This window comes from Pan paniscus, chromosome 13, assembly GCF_029289425.2.
Source record: "Pan paniscus chromosome 13, NHGRI_mPanPan1-v2.0_pri, whole genome shotgun sequence".
In the NCBI taxonomy this organism is placed as follows: Eukaryota; Metazoa; Chordata; class Mammalia; order Primates; family Hominidae; genus Pan; species Pan paniscus.
In genome coordinates this window covers 138,368,069-138,385,638 of record NC_073262.2, presented here as the reverse complement: position 1 = coordinate 138,385,638, position 17,570 = coordinate 138,368,069, and the positions used below count along the sequence as shown (strand labels likewise).

At 49.0% G+C, this 17,570-nt stretch overlaps 1 protein-coding gene across 16 annotated transcripts in view; it reads right to left on the bottom strand.

The window, feature by feature from the left end:
• The window catches only part of AGAP1 (ArfGAP with GTPase domain, ankyrin repeat and PH domain 1), a 640,400-nt gene that overhangs the window by 376,263 nt on the left and 246,567 nt on the right, over positions 1–17,570 (bottom strand). For 14 of the 16 annotated variants that reach the window (XM_034955413.4, XM_034955414.4, XM_034955417.4 and 11 more), the window contains 3 exons: positions 15,044–15,129; positions 11,280–11,421; positions 5,659–5,793 (listed from right to left, as the gene is read on the bottom strand). In XM_034955413.4, the coding sequence (XP_034811304.1) occupies positions 5,659–5,793; positions 11,280–11,421; positions 15,044–15,129 (363 nt within the window). The remainder of the gene's footprint in view (positions 1–5,658; positions 5,794–11,279; positions 11,422–15,043; positions 15,130–17,570) is intronic. The other 2 variants (XM_034955410.3, XM_055109248.2) reach the window with 1 other exon arrangement.

The window sequence follows — 17,570 nt, the reverse complement described above, 5'->3', positions numbered from 1 at the left end:
AACACTATACCCTTCCTGACCTTCCGGAGACCTGACTACAGTCCCATGTCAGACACACACTCTGTCTGTCCGGAAGAGCTGCTTGCTGCCACTCAGAAAGCTGGTTCTTCATATGAAGTGGGAAAAATGTCTCTTTAAAGAAGAATCGCAAGCTGGGCGCAGTGGGTCATGCCTGCAATCCCAGCACTTTGGAAGGCCGAGGCCAGAGGATCACTTGAGGCCAGGATTTCAAGACCAGCCTAGCCAACATGGCAAAAACCAGTCTCTACTAAATAGCCAAAAAGTAGCTGGGCATGATGGCGCATACCTGTAATCCCAGCTACTCAGGAGGCAGAGGCAGGAGAACTGCTTGAACCCGGGAGGTAGAGGTTGTAGTGAGTCTAGATCGTGCCACTGCACTCCAACCTGGGTGACAGAGACTCTGCCTCGAAAAAAGGGAAGGGGAAGGGGAGGGATCGTAGGACCAGAGAAACAATGTCTACATGGAATGAACTTTATTTTTCTGTCATCCTTCATGTTCATGTATCCAGGCCCCAGGAGAATAAATGAACAGGGACTTTTGAAAAATTTAATGCCAAACACTGAAATCACCATTTTAACTTTAAAAATAGAAAAACTTGTATGTAGGTTATTTCCCAGTTGCAGGAAGAGGCAAACAGAGCCATGCAGAATCTGACAGGCGCAGAGCCGCCGGCTGTGAGGCAATCTAGGAACGAGAGCCCTGTGCAGTCCCTGCAGACGGACCTGCAGCCCCCAGCTGCCAAGTCCGCACATCCAGCCCACCCCAGCCCCCAGTGCCTCCCTCCCCCAGGGCTCTGCTGAGAATCCAAACAGTTGGGTACCCACGGCCCACGTCCGGCTCAGCTGCCCAGGTCAAGCAGAAACCATCTTGTGGAACCAGCTCACCCAGCCCCGCAAGCCACACAAACTCGCCTGTGAGCAGGAGCGAGGACGCTCCACCCCCAGAAAGCAGCCTGGGCTGCCACACTTCTTTTCCACCCCTGAGCAAGACACAAAGGTCATGTTTCTGGGTGACTGTTTGATGTTTACCCTCCCTAGTGGACCTTAACTTCACGGAGGAAGGGACCTTGCCTGCGCTTCCCAATCTGCCTCTAGCCCCTGACCAGACGCACAGTGTGTGGGAAGCTGGTGCTCAGATGAACGAGTGACTGGATGGATGAACCAGCCTGCTAGGCTGCTTCCCAACACCTACAGCCACTTGCTAGTAGCCATCTGGCACTCCATGAAAGAAAAGTAAACAGGACTACACAAGTGAACAAAAAGTGAATGCAATGTTTCTGCATTAATCTTTACAATGTCCTTTTGTTACAAGACACTAAGAAGTCAAATGTTGGAGAAGAAAGAATGAGGTCCCTGGCCTTTTAAATGAACCTCAGTACAGAGCCAATCAGGAACATGGCCTCCGCAGGGCAATGGAAGCAGCTGGATTTTTTTTTTTTTTTATTTACAAGCCAAACATTATGTAGAAATTACACGCTTTTTCTTTATGTTTTCTTTCTACCATATACAGGTATAAAAAGTAAATAAACAAAGTAAGCCCTAGGGCAAAAAAGAAGCCAGAGAGTTATCAAGAAATGTGAATAAACTGAGTCAGCGAGCAGGCAGGGTCCCTGCTGGCTGGTGCATCCCCTGCAAGGCCCTCCCCAGACCTGTGGGCAGAGCGGGCAGGGGCCCTGCTGGCTGGGTGCATCCCCTGCAAGGCCCTCCCCAGACCTGTGGGCAGAGCGGGCAGGGGCCCTGCTGGCTGGGTGCATCCCCTGCGAGGCCCTCCCCAGACCTGTGGGCAGAGCGGGCAGGGGCCCTGCTGGCTGGGTGCATCCCCTGCGAGGCCCTCCCCAGACCTGTGGGCAGAGCAGGCAGGGGCCCTGCTGGCTGGGTGCATCCCCTGCGAGGCCCTCCCCAGAACTGTGGGCAGAGCTGGTGTGTTCTTAAGGCCCCAGGACCTGATTTGCTTCCATTTTAATGACAAAATGTCCCGGTGCTGTGGTTAAGTCGAGGCTCTCAGGTCCCAAGATGGGGGATCCAGTACAGGCTGTGTCCCTTTGGGTCAAGCTATGTCATTTCTCTAAGCCTCGATTTCTTCAACTTTATATAAACCTTACAATGTTTAACTTTCCTTGAGGATTTTTACTTTGTTATTAAGGATTGCTAAGTACTGAATAAAGCTCCTACTCAGAAACCACTTTTATCACTAACAATGAGAGTGTTTGTGATTTACATGAAAATACATATACAAATAAGAAACCATATACCATATAACTATGATATAAAATATGCAAAGTAACTGATTTTATTTTAAAAATGTTATCTTCATATGAAAATATTTTAAGGACAAAAAAAATCGCAATAGTCATGGAAGTTGTAGCATCACAGGTATTTGCTTTTCAGAGTCCATAAAATCCTACTTTTTTTTTTTTTGAGACAGAGTCTCGCTCTGTCACCCAGGTTGGACTGCAATTGTGCAATCTCAGCTGACTGCAACCTCCGCCTCCCAGGTTCAAGCAATTCTCCTGCCTTGGCCTCCTGAGTAGCTGGGATTACAGGTGCCTGCCACCATGCCCGGCTAATTTTTTGCAATTTTAGTAGAGATGGGGTTTCGCCATGCTGGCCAGGCTGGTCTCGAACTATGGACCTCAGGTGATCTGCCCTCCTCAGCCTCCCAAAGTGTTGGGATTACAGGCGGGAGCCACTGCGCCCAGCCAAAATCCGAATACATAATGAGAGTGTATTATTTCTATAATACGAAACTGGAACGGAAATCTCCTGTGCCCATGAAAACGGACACTCATCACAGCATCACCTGGGGAGGTGCAACATGAGCTGTCACAGCAACAGAAACGCTTTTTCTGAATATTTTAAACTAATATTTAGAAATATCAGTCCTTATTCTCCCCTTGCCACCCCTCAACCTGAAGAAAACGAAATGCTTCCAACACAGAGGTGGCTGGCTGCCTGTCCTCTGCCTTGAACGTGCTGGGTGTGGTATGGAACTCAACCCAAATTCTTATACTGAAATCCTGACCCCCAGGGGAATAAGAGGTGGGGCCTCTGCCAGGTGACTGATCACAAGGGTGGAACCCTGTGATGGGTTAAGTGCCTTTATGGGAAGGGACAGGCGAGGGCTTGTGTCCTCTGTTCTCCACTATGCAAACACATATCCCACTAGGAGGATGGCCCTCGGCAGACACCACACCCACCAGCACCTGGCCCTGGACTCCCATCCTCCGTAAGTGGGACAAGTAAAAGTCTGTTGTATAAGCCACTGGGTCTTGTTAGAGCAGCCAGAACGTACAAAGGCTGTCTGGCAGGAAGGCAGCATCATCCTGACAACCCCCAGTATTCATTAACTGACAACATTATTTTTATAAGAAGCACTCATCAATTTATGGAAAACTCATGTATGTTAACCGTGATAAATACAAAAGCAAAGGAGTCACTGTGGAGACTAAACTTATCCAGACAACTGAGTCCCTGATATCCTGCATCGGGGACCGGCAAGCTCTCTGCACGGGGCCAGAGAGTGAATATTCTGGGCTTCTCAGGCCGCAAAGACCCTCATCTCTGCTGTCACAGCTGGAGAGGGGCCCAAACCCGCTGCAGCCCATCGACACAAAGCGTGGCTCTGCGTCACCAAAAGTCTATTTACAGCCAGGCGCGGTGGCTCATGCCTATAATCCTAGCACTTTGGGAGGCCAAGGTGGGCAGATTGCCTGGGCTCAGGAGTTTGAGACCAACTTGGGCAACATGGTGAAAATCCCATCTCTACTAAAATACAAAAAATTAGCCAGGTATGGTAGCATGTACCTGTAATTCCAGCTACTGGGGAGGCTGAGGCACAAGATTTGCCTGAACCTGGGAGGCAGAGGTTGCAGTGAGCTGCCATCACGCCATTGCACTCCAGCCTGGGCAAAGAGCGAGACTCTGTCTCCAAAAAAAAAGAAGAAAAGTCTATTTATGAAAACAGGCAGCTGGCCTCATGCACGGGCCCGGGGACCCTTCATCTACGACGCTTTACTTCAACATTCACAGGGGCCTCGGCAGCGCAGCGGCCGACAGTGACCTTGCTCCATTAGGGTGCACCTCTCAGAAGAGCTCCAAGGGCCTCCCTGCACAGTTCTTCCAAGTCTCACTAACATGGCACTCACGTTCACCAGCACGGCCTGAAATGAGGTTTACTCCTCACAGGACATTCTCTCGACAGAGGCAGCAGGAGGTGCCCGAGATAAACGTTAGTGGAGGGAAGAAGGGGCTGTGGGACCCCAGCGACTTTGTGCTGATCCTCAGGGGACCCTGCGCTTCTTCAGCATTGGCACTGGAAAAGGCGAGAAGAAACCTAAGCCATGAAGCAGTAACTAGGACCAGCGTGCTGAAAGACAGGTAAGTATCTGAGAGGCAGAGATGCGCGGGAAGAGACGGCAGGCTTAGGAAGAAACCTCACTGCTCCAGGAAAGAAAATGTGAAGTTTGAGAACTGATGTCATCTTTGAAACTGAGTTGAACAGTGAATGTACAGAATCCCTACAATTTCATCTGAAGACTAATTTGAACATGTAATAGAAAATTGCCCCATTAGGAGGAAGTCCCCGGAACAGTCCTGCAGCCACTGCTTTCACCGTGGGTCTTCAGGGTCAGAGCGCGGCGAGTCCTCCATCACCTCGAAGCGGCTCCAGCACTCTCTGGAGAGCCCGAGTATGGCTGCCCTGCTCTGCCCCCGACAACCCCCTGGGCACCAGAGCAGGGGGACATGTGGCTCTGCCCCCATGGATTTAAACCAGAAGGGGAGAGGACCCTACAAGTGACTTCCACCACTCCCACCAGCAAGGGGACCCTCTGCCAGAACCATGCCTCTCCCAAGCTTCCAACTTGAAAAGACTGGCTTTAGAAGTATCAGTCCTTATTTACCCCAGACCCTCCTATCCCCACGGTGACGCCACCTCTCCCGCCCACCCCACGCATCTGCACAGGCTCCTCTCTCATAGACGACGTCTGGCGCTATGATCATCCACAAGTATGTGACCCTCTTGCAGAACCTCACCCTCTTCTAGGAGAATTTTCTGTCTGATTTGTGGCTGTTCCTGAAGGTAGGTGATCAATAATGAATAAAATAACCTAAAAACAATTCCAAAAGGCTGGTCCTCACCCTCTGCTGTGAGTGGTATCGTGTCATTTTATTATGTTTTTGGTGGGGGGAGGTCCAAACTTGACTCTCTCTCTCCTCCTTTCAGTTCTCTTCTCAAAGCCTAATATCAAATATTTAAACTGCTTTAAAGGACGGGACTGGATTAAGAATGGGCAATTACAATAAAGAAATGCTCACAAACAAGTTTTACAGAGCACATGGATGAATAACAGCTCAAGAAATGTTCTATCCTGTACACAAAAAGGCCCCATAGGAGACACACAGACCCAACACCAGGCTGTTCTCAAGCCATGCCTTGTTGTCTCTTCTGAACACAGCACTGTTTATATGAAACATACCTGAGAAGCGCCTCTGGAATGGACTGCTCTCGATACTAATGCCCACCCATCAACGACGTATTTCCGCCACCCACGTGCACAAGTGCAGGCAGAACTGGCTTCTTGAAGTGCCTCCCGTCTATCATGAACGGAAATTAAACTCCCAGCCACGCGCATTTACCGTCCTGGAAGACCCTCTCCACGTTCAGCCCGTATGTAGCACACGTCTCGTAGTACGTGCACCGTTTCAGGTCGTTGGAGAGCTTCCTCGCCCTGGCGTCATCGATGACCCTCGGGTTAGTAGAACTTATGGCATCTGGAACAGAAGACCAAAAAGTAACGGCACGGTGACAATGACAGCTCTAAATACTTCCTACACTCCCCACAACACGCAAAACCAGTACCTTACTCAGCAGAAATGTAATTAGTTTATGAATCTGGAATTGTAGAGCATCGTTTGCCTCCCAACTAAGAGACTCAAACACCAGAGAAAGTTATTCATTCGCAGAAATTTGTTTTACAGGAGCGCTTCTGAAACTGCAATTTTAAAATGTTCAGAAAGAAGGAAAAAGACTTAAATGTGGGTCTAGAGGATACATACTTTAGAAAGGAGGAAAAACCACACACACAGTCCCTATGTGCAGGCCCCCTTCTGTGCACCACGCAGGTGGCTAAGCATACTCCCTACACTGGCATTCTTCTTCTAGGTGTGGTCACTTGTCCAATGACCCACTTAATAAATGCTCGCCGAGCCCCCATTTGGGGTCTGTTTCTGTTCTATGCACAGGGATACCCCAGTGAATTGTTGAAACAGACACAATCTGCACTCTCATGAAACAGACATTCAAGTTGGCCAGAGAGGCAAGCAGAAAAGAAAGATGAATGTGATGAATGGTTCTGAATGTAAGATGGCCACACTGTAAGTGATGCCGGGAAGGCGGTCAGGAGGCTTGGGTGACTCTGGGTTTTAGAGCAAGAGGTCAGGGAACCCTCACCTGCAGCAGGTGGGGTGCAGCAGGCACTGCCTGGGGCAGAGTGCCTGAGGCAGAGGACGGCAGGACAGCTGGTGTATATGAGGGAGATGTAGGGGTGAGGCCTAGAGGGGTGGGAGGGAGGTGTGTGGAGAGGGGAGCAGCGAGTCCCGAGGTTTTGATGGACCCCCTCAGGGTCACAGGTGACCTGGATCCCCCCAGTCTAAGTCATGTGTGCACACGGGGGCGTTTGAGCAGCTGCACAGGGATGTTGGCACCAGTTTCCTAAAAAAGAAACTGAGCTTTTTTTTTTTTAAGCTCAGCTGCCAGGATTCCCCACCCCCAGCCCTGCCCCATCCATTCCATTACTATTGAGTTACAGTGGCACGTGGAACAGAGAAATGAGGAGCTGGAATGTGAACAGCCACAGGGCTTAGGGAGGAGAGAGGACTTTTCACACACACCTTTTTTTGTTTTTTTTTTTTTAATGAGATGGAGTCTCACTGTGTCGCCCAGGCTGGAGTACAGTGGCGTGAGCTGGCTCACTGCAACCTCTGCCTCCTGGTTTCAAATGATTCTCCTGCCTCAGGCTCCCAAGTAGCTGGGATTACAGGTACTCACCACCATGCCCAGCTAATTTTTTGTATTTTTAGTCGACACGGGGTTTCAGCATGTTGGCCAGGCTGGTCTCAACTCCTGGCCTCAAGTGATCCACCCGCCCGGGCCTCCCAAAGTGCTGGGATTACAGGCGTGAGCCACTGCGCCCAGCCTTCAGAGACAGTTTCCTAACCTGAATCTTTTTCATAGGGCTTGAAGGCTCTTATGCCAAAGAAAACAATAAACAACTCTTTAAACAAAAATCCACCAACAGGATTTCTCCACCAGTCAAAGAAATAGCAGCAAAGTTATACAACAGAGCGACCACCTTTGACATTTTATTTTTGTGGAGAAAGGGCATTTGACAACTTCATTTTTTGAAGTATATTTAAAAAGTGATGTCCTGAGGAATTTATTCAGTTTTTTCTTTTCTCTTTTCTCATGTTATTTTCTTAGCCCTATGAAATAGGTTTGGGCTGACGTTTCCCCGTTACTGGAAGGCAAGTGAACTCTGCAGTTAAGGGTTTCTTCTCTGACAATCACCGCTACAGCCTCCATAGGCTGCACCCCCGTTCCAGGGATACGGTCAAAGGGCACCTCGTCCTGCCTTCTTATCTTGCTGATTAGTAAATCTGACTTGCATTTCACAACATTTAAGAAAACAAAGTTTTTTTTTAAGTATAAACATTTCTTTTTAATTGTAAAAAGAAGTTCGGAGTCCATGATGTTTCAATGCTCTAGGATAATTTTGAAAACACAGGCCACGTAGCATCCACCCAGCTTCCATGAGACCCTGACCTGCAGCCCAGCAATCCCGCAGCCCCTCCGTCCTCAGCGGCATGCTTGCTCGGTTTCTGTCAAATTTCAGCTTCAAAGGTGCACCACGGGAATCTCTGCCACTGCACCAAAACGGGCTTCTGCACTCGCATTTCAGTTCTATACCTGTCTCATTTTCATTCCACTTTTAACTCCGTAGCTTTTTACAGATCGCGCTTCTCCCTCAAATCAATTTAATTTGCAAGTCTTTAAAACAGAACTTGTTTAACAAACATTAAATGATTACCTCATTCATTCCCATCTTGCCCAATTATGAACATTCGTGCAGTCCTTGGCTACTGCCCAGAAAGAGCTCCTGCTGGCAGAGCTGCCCCTCCCGCCAGCGGGCGGAGGCCTCACCCCAGCCCAGGCATCCTTTGGCAATGAACCTAATTCCTCTTCCGTTCTTTCCCATCCCATATGCTCTGACCTCTAACGCTGCCTACCCCAAAGCAGCAGGAAGAGAAATGCCAGGTGCCTTCCTGGACAACCTGATCCCTCTTTTGTCTCTGGCATCCCAGGAAGCCAAACCCCTGAAAGAGCAGCCGAGCACGGGCTTCACGGAGAGCAAGTCTGCACGCAGGAAGCAAGCGTCGCGGCAGGGACCCTCAGAGCCCATGTGCATGCCAGCTTCCTGCCATCGGGCTTTCTGGGGTGCTCCTTGAAGTCTAGGGAAGGACCAAGAGAATCCTGCAGGTGAGGAATACAGCCCTGATTGCAACTTTTCGTTCTGGTTCATCTGGGGGTGGCCCGGCTAAGAGGAGTCCTGCAGGGAGGGCATGGGGCCGACTTACCTGCTCACCCCGGGAGGGCGTGAGGCCAGCTTACCTGTTCACCCCGGAAGGGTGTGGGGCCGGCTTACCTCCCCACCCCAGAGGCCACCCTCGCACACGCACACACTCCTCTGGGGCCTTCCTGGGCATCTTTCCACATCCAATCAAGGGATGTTCATGGAATTCATGGAATAAATGGGGGTACTTTCTTTTACTCAAGGACTTCAACTTCATCAGGGTTTCTCGAGAATCTAAGCAGCCACCCTGGCAGGAGGCTTGATGTGCCCCTTGGCTCAGGCAGGAGACTCAGAGGGATACGCTGCCTCCATGGGCAGGGACAGTGGGGGGTGGGGTTCAGGATCCCAGGCAGGACCCCTGGAACACTGGTCGCAGATTGAAATATGAGGAACAAAAGCAGCCACTGTTAAGATGCCTATCACATACCCACGGATGCACTGAGTGTCTTCTGTTGAACCCCACCAAAGTCCCAGGTGTCAAGGTCACCCAGCCAGCAGCCAGTCACACGCAGGTGTGTGTGGTCCCAACTCCCGGGATCTCAGACACTCCCTTCCCACTGATGGAACATGGATGTGTACTCAGAACTCAGAGAACAGAACCTGATCGTAGGGGATCTTTCCAGGCTGGGAACTTCACTGTCACTTTTCACAGTGAGTCTAAGCAAAAGCCCATTCTGAGTCCTAAAGTCAAACCTCCTGAGCTCCAGCAGCCTGTGAGTGGTGTCTGCACACACAGCCCCGAAGGACCCTGCTCAAAAATGCCACGGTCGGGCCTGCAGGAAGGGGAGCTTATTCGGAATTTCTCTATTCGACTTCAAGGCAGCTTTAAGCAGAATCTGCTGTGGATGCGCATCCACTTTACAACACGATTAGGCATTTTCAAGATGCCACCTCAAATACGGCAACTCTGCATTCTCACAAGAACCAAGGACTTTTGGGTGGTGCGGCCTTGTCTCCTGGTGAACACTAGAGGGCGCATTAGGCCTAAGAATCCCTCCTCCCTTCTGTGTTAGGATTAAACACAGCTCTGGCTCTGAAGGTTTCAGGAGGGAGAGCAACCACGTATGCTTTAAAAAAAAAAAAAAAAAAAAAGTTGGTGGAGGTGCTCTCCAGGAAGCCCAACTCTAACATCTCCCATCTAGCACACTGAAAAGATACTTATAGTTTGTTTTTTTTTTCCCTTGAGATGGAGTCTCCCTCTGTCTACCAGGCTGGAGTGCAGTGGCACCATCTTGGCTCACTGCAACCTCCATCTCCCCAGATTCAAAAGATTCTCCTGCCTCAGCCTCCCAAGTAGCTGGGATTACAGACACCCGCCAACATGCCCAGCTTTTTATTTTTTTGAGACAGAATCTCACTCTGTCACCCAGGCTGGAGTGCAGTGGCATGATCTCAGCTCACTGCAACCTCTGCTTCCTGGGTTCAAGTGATTCTCCTGCCTCAGCCTCCTGAGTAGCTGGTATTACAGGCATGCGCCACCATGCCTGGCTAATTTTTCTATTTTTAGTACAGACAGGGTTTCACCATGTTGGCCAGGCTGGTCAACTCCTGACTTCAACTGATCCCACCTGCCTGGGCCTCCCAAAGTGCTGGAATTACAGGCGTGAGCCACCACATCTGGCTGGAAAATGTTTGTAGTTTATGCCACACTATTTATCTGGGCTTTTGTAGGTTCATGATCAAGCAGCCAATCATCTGCCTGGGCAACCTCCTACTTAGACCACACCTAGTGCAGTACGTACAGCTGACGTCCTAAAGAGAAGCGTCTCACATCAGAGCACGGATGGGCATGTCAGATAGGCTCATTCTAAAAGAATTCGCAAAACAGTCTATTAATAGCCACAACAAAAATGAAGGGATATACAATTTTTCCTGATAGGATCATTTGTATGTTACCCACATTTCTGACAAAGCGGTTTTAAAGCTAACCTCCACCTGACTTTCACAAACATCCCATGTGACACCTTAGACCCTAGTGGCAGACCCAGCACAACCATGGGTCTGCGATCAAGAGCGAGGACGTTGTGTCTCAGGCCATGTGACGGCCACTCCACTAAGAGACCAAGTTCGAAGTGACCCTGAGAGAAAACAAGAAATGTGCCCAGCTGGATTCTCTGTCTGAGGGGCCTGCCAGATTACAAATAAGATACAGATCATAAGACGGTGACAAACAGAACTTAATAAACAGAACTGCTCTATGTTCAAAATCAGCACTATTTTCAAGGTGCACTGAAAGATAAGCTTTAATAGATTGTTTATAAATCATTTTATAGAACAGAGAATTAAAATATAGCAGAAAAATATATATGTATTTGACTATATATATACAAAACATATACACACACACATATATATTTTTTTTCCAGAAAACAAGGGAAAATAGATTTTATTTTTCATAAAGCACCTGGGATATGTGTGTGTGTGTTGTTTTCAGGTTGTTAAATGAGTGGTTTCACCATAGAATCAAATCAGGAAATGTGATCATTTCAGTTCCATAATTTTTCCCAAAAAAGTGAGCGTTCAGTAGGCAATTTTTCCTTCTTTAAAGCATTTTTTAAACTCCTCCATACTGAAAATATGTAACTGTTAGAATCCTTTCAAAACAATCTGCACACGAACATCACTCACCCTGGGTTCCCACCAGAACCAGAGGAATCTCGCTCGTGTTCCGATAGTTGGCCATTCGACTGTAGTAGTGGTAAACGGTCTGGAAACTTATTTCATCCTCCAAGCTGAAGACAAATATAACAGCGTCCACCCACATGGCAAACTAGGGAGAGAAGAAGGGGAGCAGAGCAGGAGCTGAGTGAGCAGGCTTGATTAAGAACAGAGATGTCTGCATGGCGGCAGGCAGCAGGGGGCTGCAAGAATCCCCGTGGTCACACACTGGGTGCTTGACTTTTGACTGTCACTTTTACACAGTCATGGCATCCACGTCCTCCTCCTGAGCACACCGTGCCTGGTGTTCCCCTTGGGAATGGGCCCTTCATCCTGTTCCCACCCAAGCCACTCTGTCTTCAGAGGACACAAACCACACAGTCTCCCCGCGGTCCTCATGCTCCTGGCCTGTCCGCCCGCTGCCCCGACCTGCCAAGGCGGCCCCGCAGACAGAAGGCCAGACCCACCTCCTGCCAGAGCCCCTCAAACCCTAAGGCTTTCCACTGTACTCTCGACCTCTTAAGGAAGCCTTGCTGGACCCCTCATGCCTGCTCAGAACCTCCCCACCCCTCAGTCCTTCCCACTCGCTACCACAGCGGCTGGCCTACTCTGTTGAAGGGTAAAGATTCAACCCAGGCTCATCCTTGGCTGAACTCCTGCTGCACCTCTGCAAAGAAATGACTACTTATTTGCAGGGAAATTAACATAACTTAGGGAAGAAAACTTCCCAATAGCCTCACTCTCGCCATTTTGTTCTTGCTTTGCCGTATTCATTTTATTCTTGTCTTGCCAGTTGAACCTATATCACATCCTCTTTTGACAAATACCCACACTGTCAGGCATATACTAGTACCTCATTTAGTACCAACAGCCATTTTGGAAAACTGGAGCTGAGTGAGTGGAGGCTCCCTGCAGGGCAGAGACTTCCCACACTCACTGCAACCGGCTCAGCAAATCTGACATCAGGTCTATCTGGCAACAAAGATCCTTCTCTTTCCAAGTGCAAATTTGAAAAACAAAACCGAAATCCATCCCGTCTGCTTTCCCTAAAAGAAGCTGTAGTTCCTAGATAGGTTTTTATGGCCAAGGTTATCACCTCTAATACATTTGGTGTAAGTTTTTAATAGGTCAAACTCTGACTTCTGCATGTAAGTGAAAAGTGCATTCAGTTATATGTAAAACATGTACATGGTAAAACTTAACCCAAAGTTCTAGTGATAAATACAAAATTAAATGAGAATGAGGACTTGAAAACAAAGATGGCCGGGAGAGACCTGGGAAGATCGTGATAGCAGCTCCCACAGAGCGTGCCAGGACCAAGGCTGACGGAAGGCATCTCCTTTTCCTCTTCTCTGCGTTGAGAAAGGCTCTTCCTGTCTCTTCTAAGAAAGCGGGAGGAGCAGACTCCCCCTGCGCCCATGAAGAGTACTGGCTGACCCGGAACCAGACCTCAGTTCCCGAGCCGGGAGCTGAAGCCCATCTGAGCATCCACCCAGAGGAAACGTGAACTGTGGCTCTCATCTCCTAAGGGTGCATTCTGACTTCCCCAGCAACTTGTGTGGGGGGCACCCAATAAATAACCCCCCAGTCTAACATGTTCACCATCAGAAAACTGAAACTATGCTTTGGGGTTTGTTTTTTGAGACAAAGTCTCGCTCCGTCGCCCAGGCTGGAGTGCAGTGGTGAGATCTCAGCTCACTGCAACCGCCTCCTTCTGGGTTTAAGGGATTCTGCTGCCTCAGCCTCCCAAACAGCTTGGATTACAGGCACGTGCCACCAAGCCTGGCTAATTTTTGTATTTTTAGTAGAAATGGGGTTTCACCATGTTGGCCAGGCTGGTCTTGAACTCCCGACCTCAGGTGATCCGCCTGCCTCAGCTTCCCAAAGTGCTGGGATTACAGGTGTGAGCCGCTGCACCTAGCCTCTTCTGTAGATTTTTCTCTACATTTAAGCTTTTGTGCTTCATATACTGCTAAGACTTGCTCTTCAGTTGTGGAGAAAAAAGCTTGTTTCCAGTCACTCAAAACATTTATGTGCTGGGGAAAACGGAAAATCAACTCAGGTGATTCTAAATGTTACCTACTTCTTTCTCCTATCACCAGCCACAGGAGGGACCTTGCCTCCAAGAGTTCCTTTGTAGCAGAACAAACACGGTCCTATACATTCAGTGGGACTAAGAAAGAGCTGACTTTTATCAGCATCTGACTGATAGGATCCTATCAGACCTCTAACTTTGCCCTGCCATACTATAAACTACCAGACGGTCACTGAACACGGGCTCAAACTGCTTTGTAACTAAGTTTTCACTTTTAACACGTCTTCAAGGTCTTTCCTTGTTATGATCAAGTTCATGGTATCGTTAATGCTAAGAAACAAAATGTTACACACTTTTAACAGCTTTGAAATCAGAATGCACCTAATTATTGCGGCTGTTTCATAGTTTAATTGGCAGCATCCTTCTTTCGAATACTGGTACATCTTAACGGTCACCGGCGTTTCAGAGTCAATGCAACATGGCAAATCTGTGGCATCTTCTGTATAACCACACAGCCCTCCAACCTGTGGAGTACTAGACCTGAGGCCTAAGAAGTCCTGTATTCAGTATCTTTCACTTTCTCCATCTTACAATCCTATGCTGCACGTTCACAAAAAGGTTAAGTCCAGGAAATAATGCCAAGAAAATGTCTGACATTCCGTTTGCATTTGAGGTCACTAGCCGTTACCAGCTCTCGGCTCCTTTGAAGTGTTTAAATGGGTCGGGCGCGGTGGCTCACGCCTGTAATCCCAGCACTTTGGGAGGCCGAGGTGGGTGGATCACGAGGTCAGGAGATCGAGACCATCCTGGCTAACGTGGTGAAACTCCATCTCTACTAAAAATACAAAAAATTAGCCGGGCGTGGTAGCAGGCGCCCGTAGTCCCAGCTACTCAGGAGGCTGAGGCAGGAGAATGGCCTGAACCTGGGAGGTGGAGCTTGTAGTGAGCCGAGATCACGTCACTGCACTCCAGCCTGGGTAACAGAGCGAGACTGTCTCCAAAAAAAATAAATAATAAAAAAATAACAATAATAACAACAACAATAATAATAACAACAACAATAATAAAGTGCTTAACTGGTAAATTATGCTGTAAGTAAAACAAAGCAGGTTAAATAAACCAAAAAAAGAGATCTTCCACACTCATGTTTTGTTATTTCCAGAATGACCATCTTTCCAGGAACTTCCAAAGAAATCATAATATGCTTCATACCGGCTTTCGGTGGAGACTGCCTTGCTTGGGCCAAGGCCAGGGCGGCACAGAGGGGCCAATGCCTGTAGTTACCAGAGACAGAGAGAAGGTGGGACTCCCAATTGCACCCAGCAAGCTCTCTAACTCTCACTGCTCTAGAGATCAAACCACTCAAAGGAAAAGGCCAAAAAACAAACCAAACGACAGAAATTTCCAGATGTCATTTCAACTGGGCTCCCCAACCAGGGCAGAGTGTGCGTTTCCCGCCTTTTAAAAAACACAGAAAGTGAAAAGCCACCACATAAACCCAACTTCCCTGTAGGATTTAGTCTGGGAAAAAAATAAAAAATTAGCTTCTTAGAGATGAGAAAAAAATGCAGTGAGAGGAAACATTTTTTATGGGGTTTCCACTTTTTTGGAAACCAAGTCACCGATTTCTAGAAGCACTTCTTGAATCAAACCTTAGCAAAGGGAAAAAAGCAGGCTTGGGGCATGCATGTATACTCACCTGCGCCTCCGGGGGGCCCCCTTCATCTCTGATCAGCAGCAGATAGCTCTGTCCATCAACGACAATCTCTTTCTTGAACCTGCCACCTGCCACACACACAAAACATCTCGTTACACGAGAACAACAGAGAGTGAGGAGGGCAGACAGACGTGGGCTTCGCTTGTGGAAAAATACACCCTAGGCTGTCGCCCTGGAGGCAACTGAGTATTTAGGATGTTGCCAGCAAATGCTGAATTTTAACAGAGCCGAACTCAGATTTAAATGTTTGTCTTTAAGAACCCCTGTGCGTTTCCAGTTGGAAGGCACAGCCTCCTTCGCAATGCCAGACACTCGTGGCCAAGAAGTGTGGACTTTTCATGTGGGCTTTCTATGTAAATTCAGGAATTCTCACTCACTGGGAAACAGAGAACATTAAAATTGTCATTCTCTTGTTGGGTTCACAAAACTGAAACAAATTTTTCATGCTTAACAGGTGCCTGATCTGCAACCTCTTGGTAAATTACAGGGCCGAGAACCTGTATTCTCCTCAAGAGAAACCCAGTTCTTGAAAGGGAGACATAGAACATCATGAGAATGGTGTTTCCAGAGTCACAGGCCACAATTAGGGAGGGACGCTTCACTACTACACACGGGTTAGACAGAAACTACTGGATGGGACCTCCGCACGGGTGGAGACAGCAGAGCAGCGGCTGACAGGAGGCGTTAGAGACCACGCAGGGTTAGCGGGAGACCACCGGGACCCTGCAGGAACAGAGGTGACCACGAGGAGGGGGTGCGGGCATGAGGGGCCCGGTGCTACCTTGGACGTCCCGGCCCCTGATGCTCTCAGGAGGGGATGGTACAAGGTTGCTGCAGTGCCCAGCCCGGCCCGCTAGGCCAGCCCTGCTCCTGCTGGGCAGCGGGAAGGATTCCACCCTGGCTCCTCTGCCTTCTCCAACGACAGATGCCCCCCTCCAGATCCTGGGCTCTGAAACCACGCTAGGGAACCCTCATGGGGATTCGAAACTCTTGTTTTAAAGAGGGAAGGCACGCATCGGTTCCCAGCTCTTGTCTTCCACTCCTCTGTGCAGATGCCGTCCAGAAACCCTGCCTAAACCCCAAATCGCTGGACCCAGAGGACAATGCTGCCAGAGCCCAGAGGCTGCCTGCCAGCTCCTCTGCCGCCCAGAGCGACGTCTGATTCCCTCCCCTGCGACGGGAACCTTCCCTCCTAGAATCCTGGGTCTGAACCACATCAGTGCCTGAGAAGCAAAAAATCAGAGTCCCCATCCCAGCCTGAAAGTGTCCGAGGCCCTCCAGACGGGCAGCTACCCTCTGAGGCCACAGAGGGCTGACTGGGGCAGTGGGGCGCTGGCCCGTTCCTGCGAGCTCCTGCCATGCTCGTGTGCTCACACTCAACACCTACGCCACCATCACAGGCAGCCGCATTTGCTAAAGCAAATAAATCTGCTGTTCAGTTCACTCAATAACACAACAATGAAGAAAACCTTTTGATGTTAAAGCAGATAAACTCTCATTTTGCTGTCCCCCCAGTCGCTGAAACAAGACGGTAGGGCCCACTGGAAATGGTCAGGCTGAGGCCCATTAGCAGGGGACACATCCAGGCCAGTCAGGACGCTGGGTCCAGACAGGGTGAGCCCCAGCTGCACGAGGGTCCCAAAGACTCAGGGTCCCTGAATCGAGAGTCCTCGTAGGCAAAAAAGAAATGCTTTTCTAGCAGAGCTGTTGTCATCATGAAACAAGCTGGGAAACATCTGACACAGGTGGACGTCCCCAAGTATGTGACGGTGCTGCAGATGGTCGCCCCCAGACCCCGATACTGGCCTAGCTCTGCCTGAACCCTGGCTCTGCCACATACAGCTGTGTAGTCTCGCCCCACCTCGCCCCATCTCAGTGTCCCCAGATGCAAAGGGGATGACGTCCTAGCAGGCGAGGAGTAATAAGTTGACACAAAGCACCCTGAACAGTACCCGACCCAGTCTTATTTGAAATTTCTGCCAAGGTTCTTTTAACCTGCTTTAATAAAAGTCATATTTAACATTGAATAAGCCTGCTTACGACAGAAAAGTCTGCAACAGTGATAGTAGTATTATTTCCCTTTAAAAAAACTTTTTAAAAAGAGATGCTGGAAACCTGCTGTATCTTGGTGATGTGAATTGAATTTGACCATTTTAAGAAAAATAACATTTAAGGCTGGGCGCGGTGGCTCACACCTGTAATCCTAACACTTTGGGAGGCCGAGGCAGGTGGATCACCTGAGGTCAGGAGTTCAAGACCAGCATGACCAACACGGTGAAACCGTGTCTCTACTAAAAATACAAAAATTAGCCAGGTGTGGTGGTGGGGGCCTGTAATCCCAGCTACTCGGGAGGCTGAGACAGGAGAATTGCTTGAACCTGGGAGGTGGAGGTTGCAGGGAGCCGAGATTGCGCCACTGCACTCCAGCCTGGGTGACAGAGCAAGACTGTGTCTCAAAAAAAAAAAAAAAAGAAAGAAAAATAACATTTGAAAAGGAAATCTGTTCCTC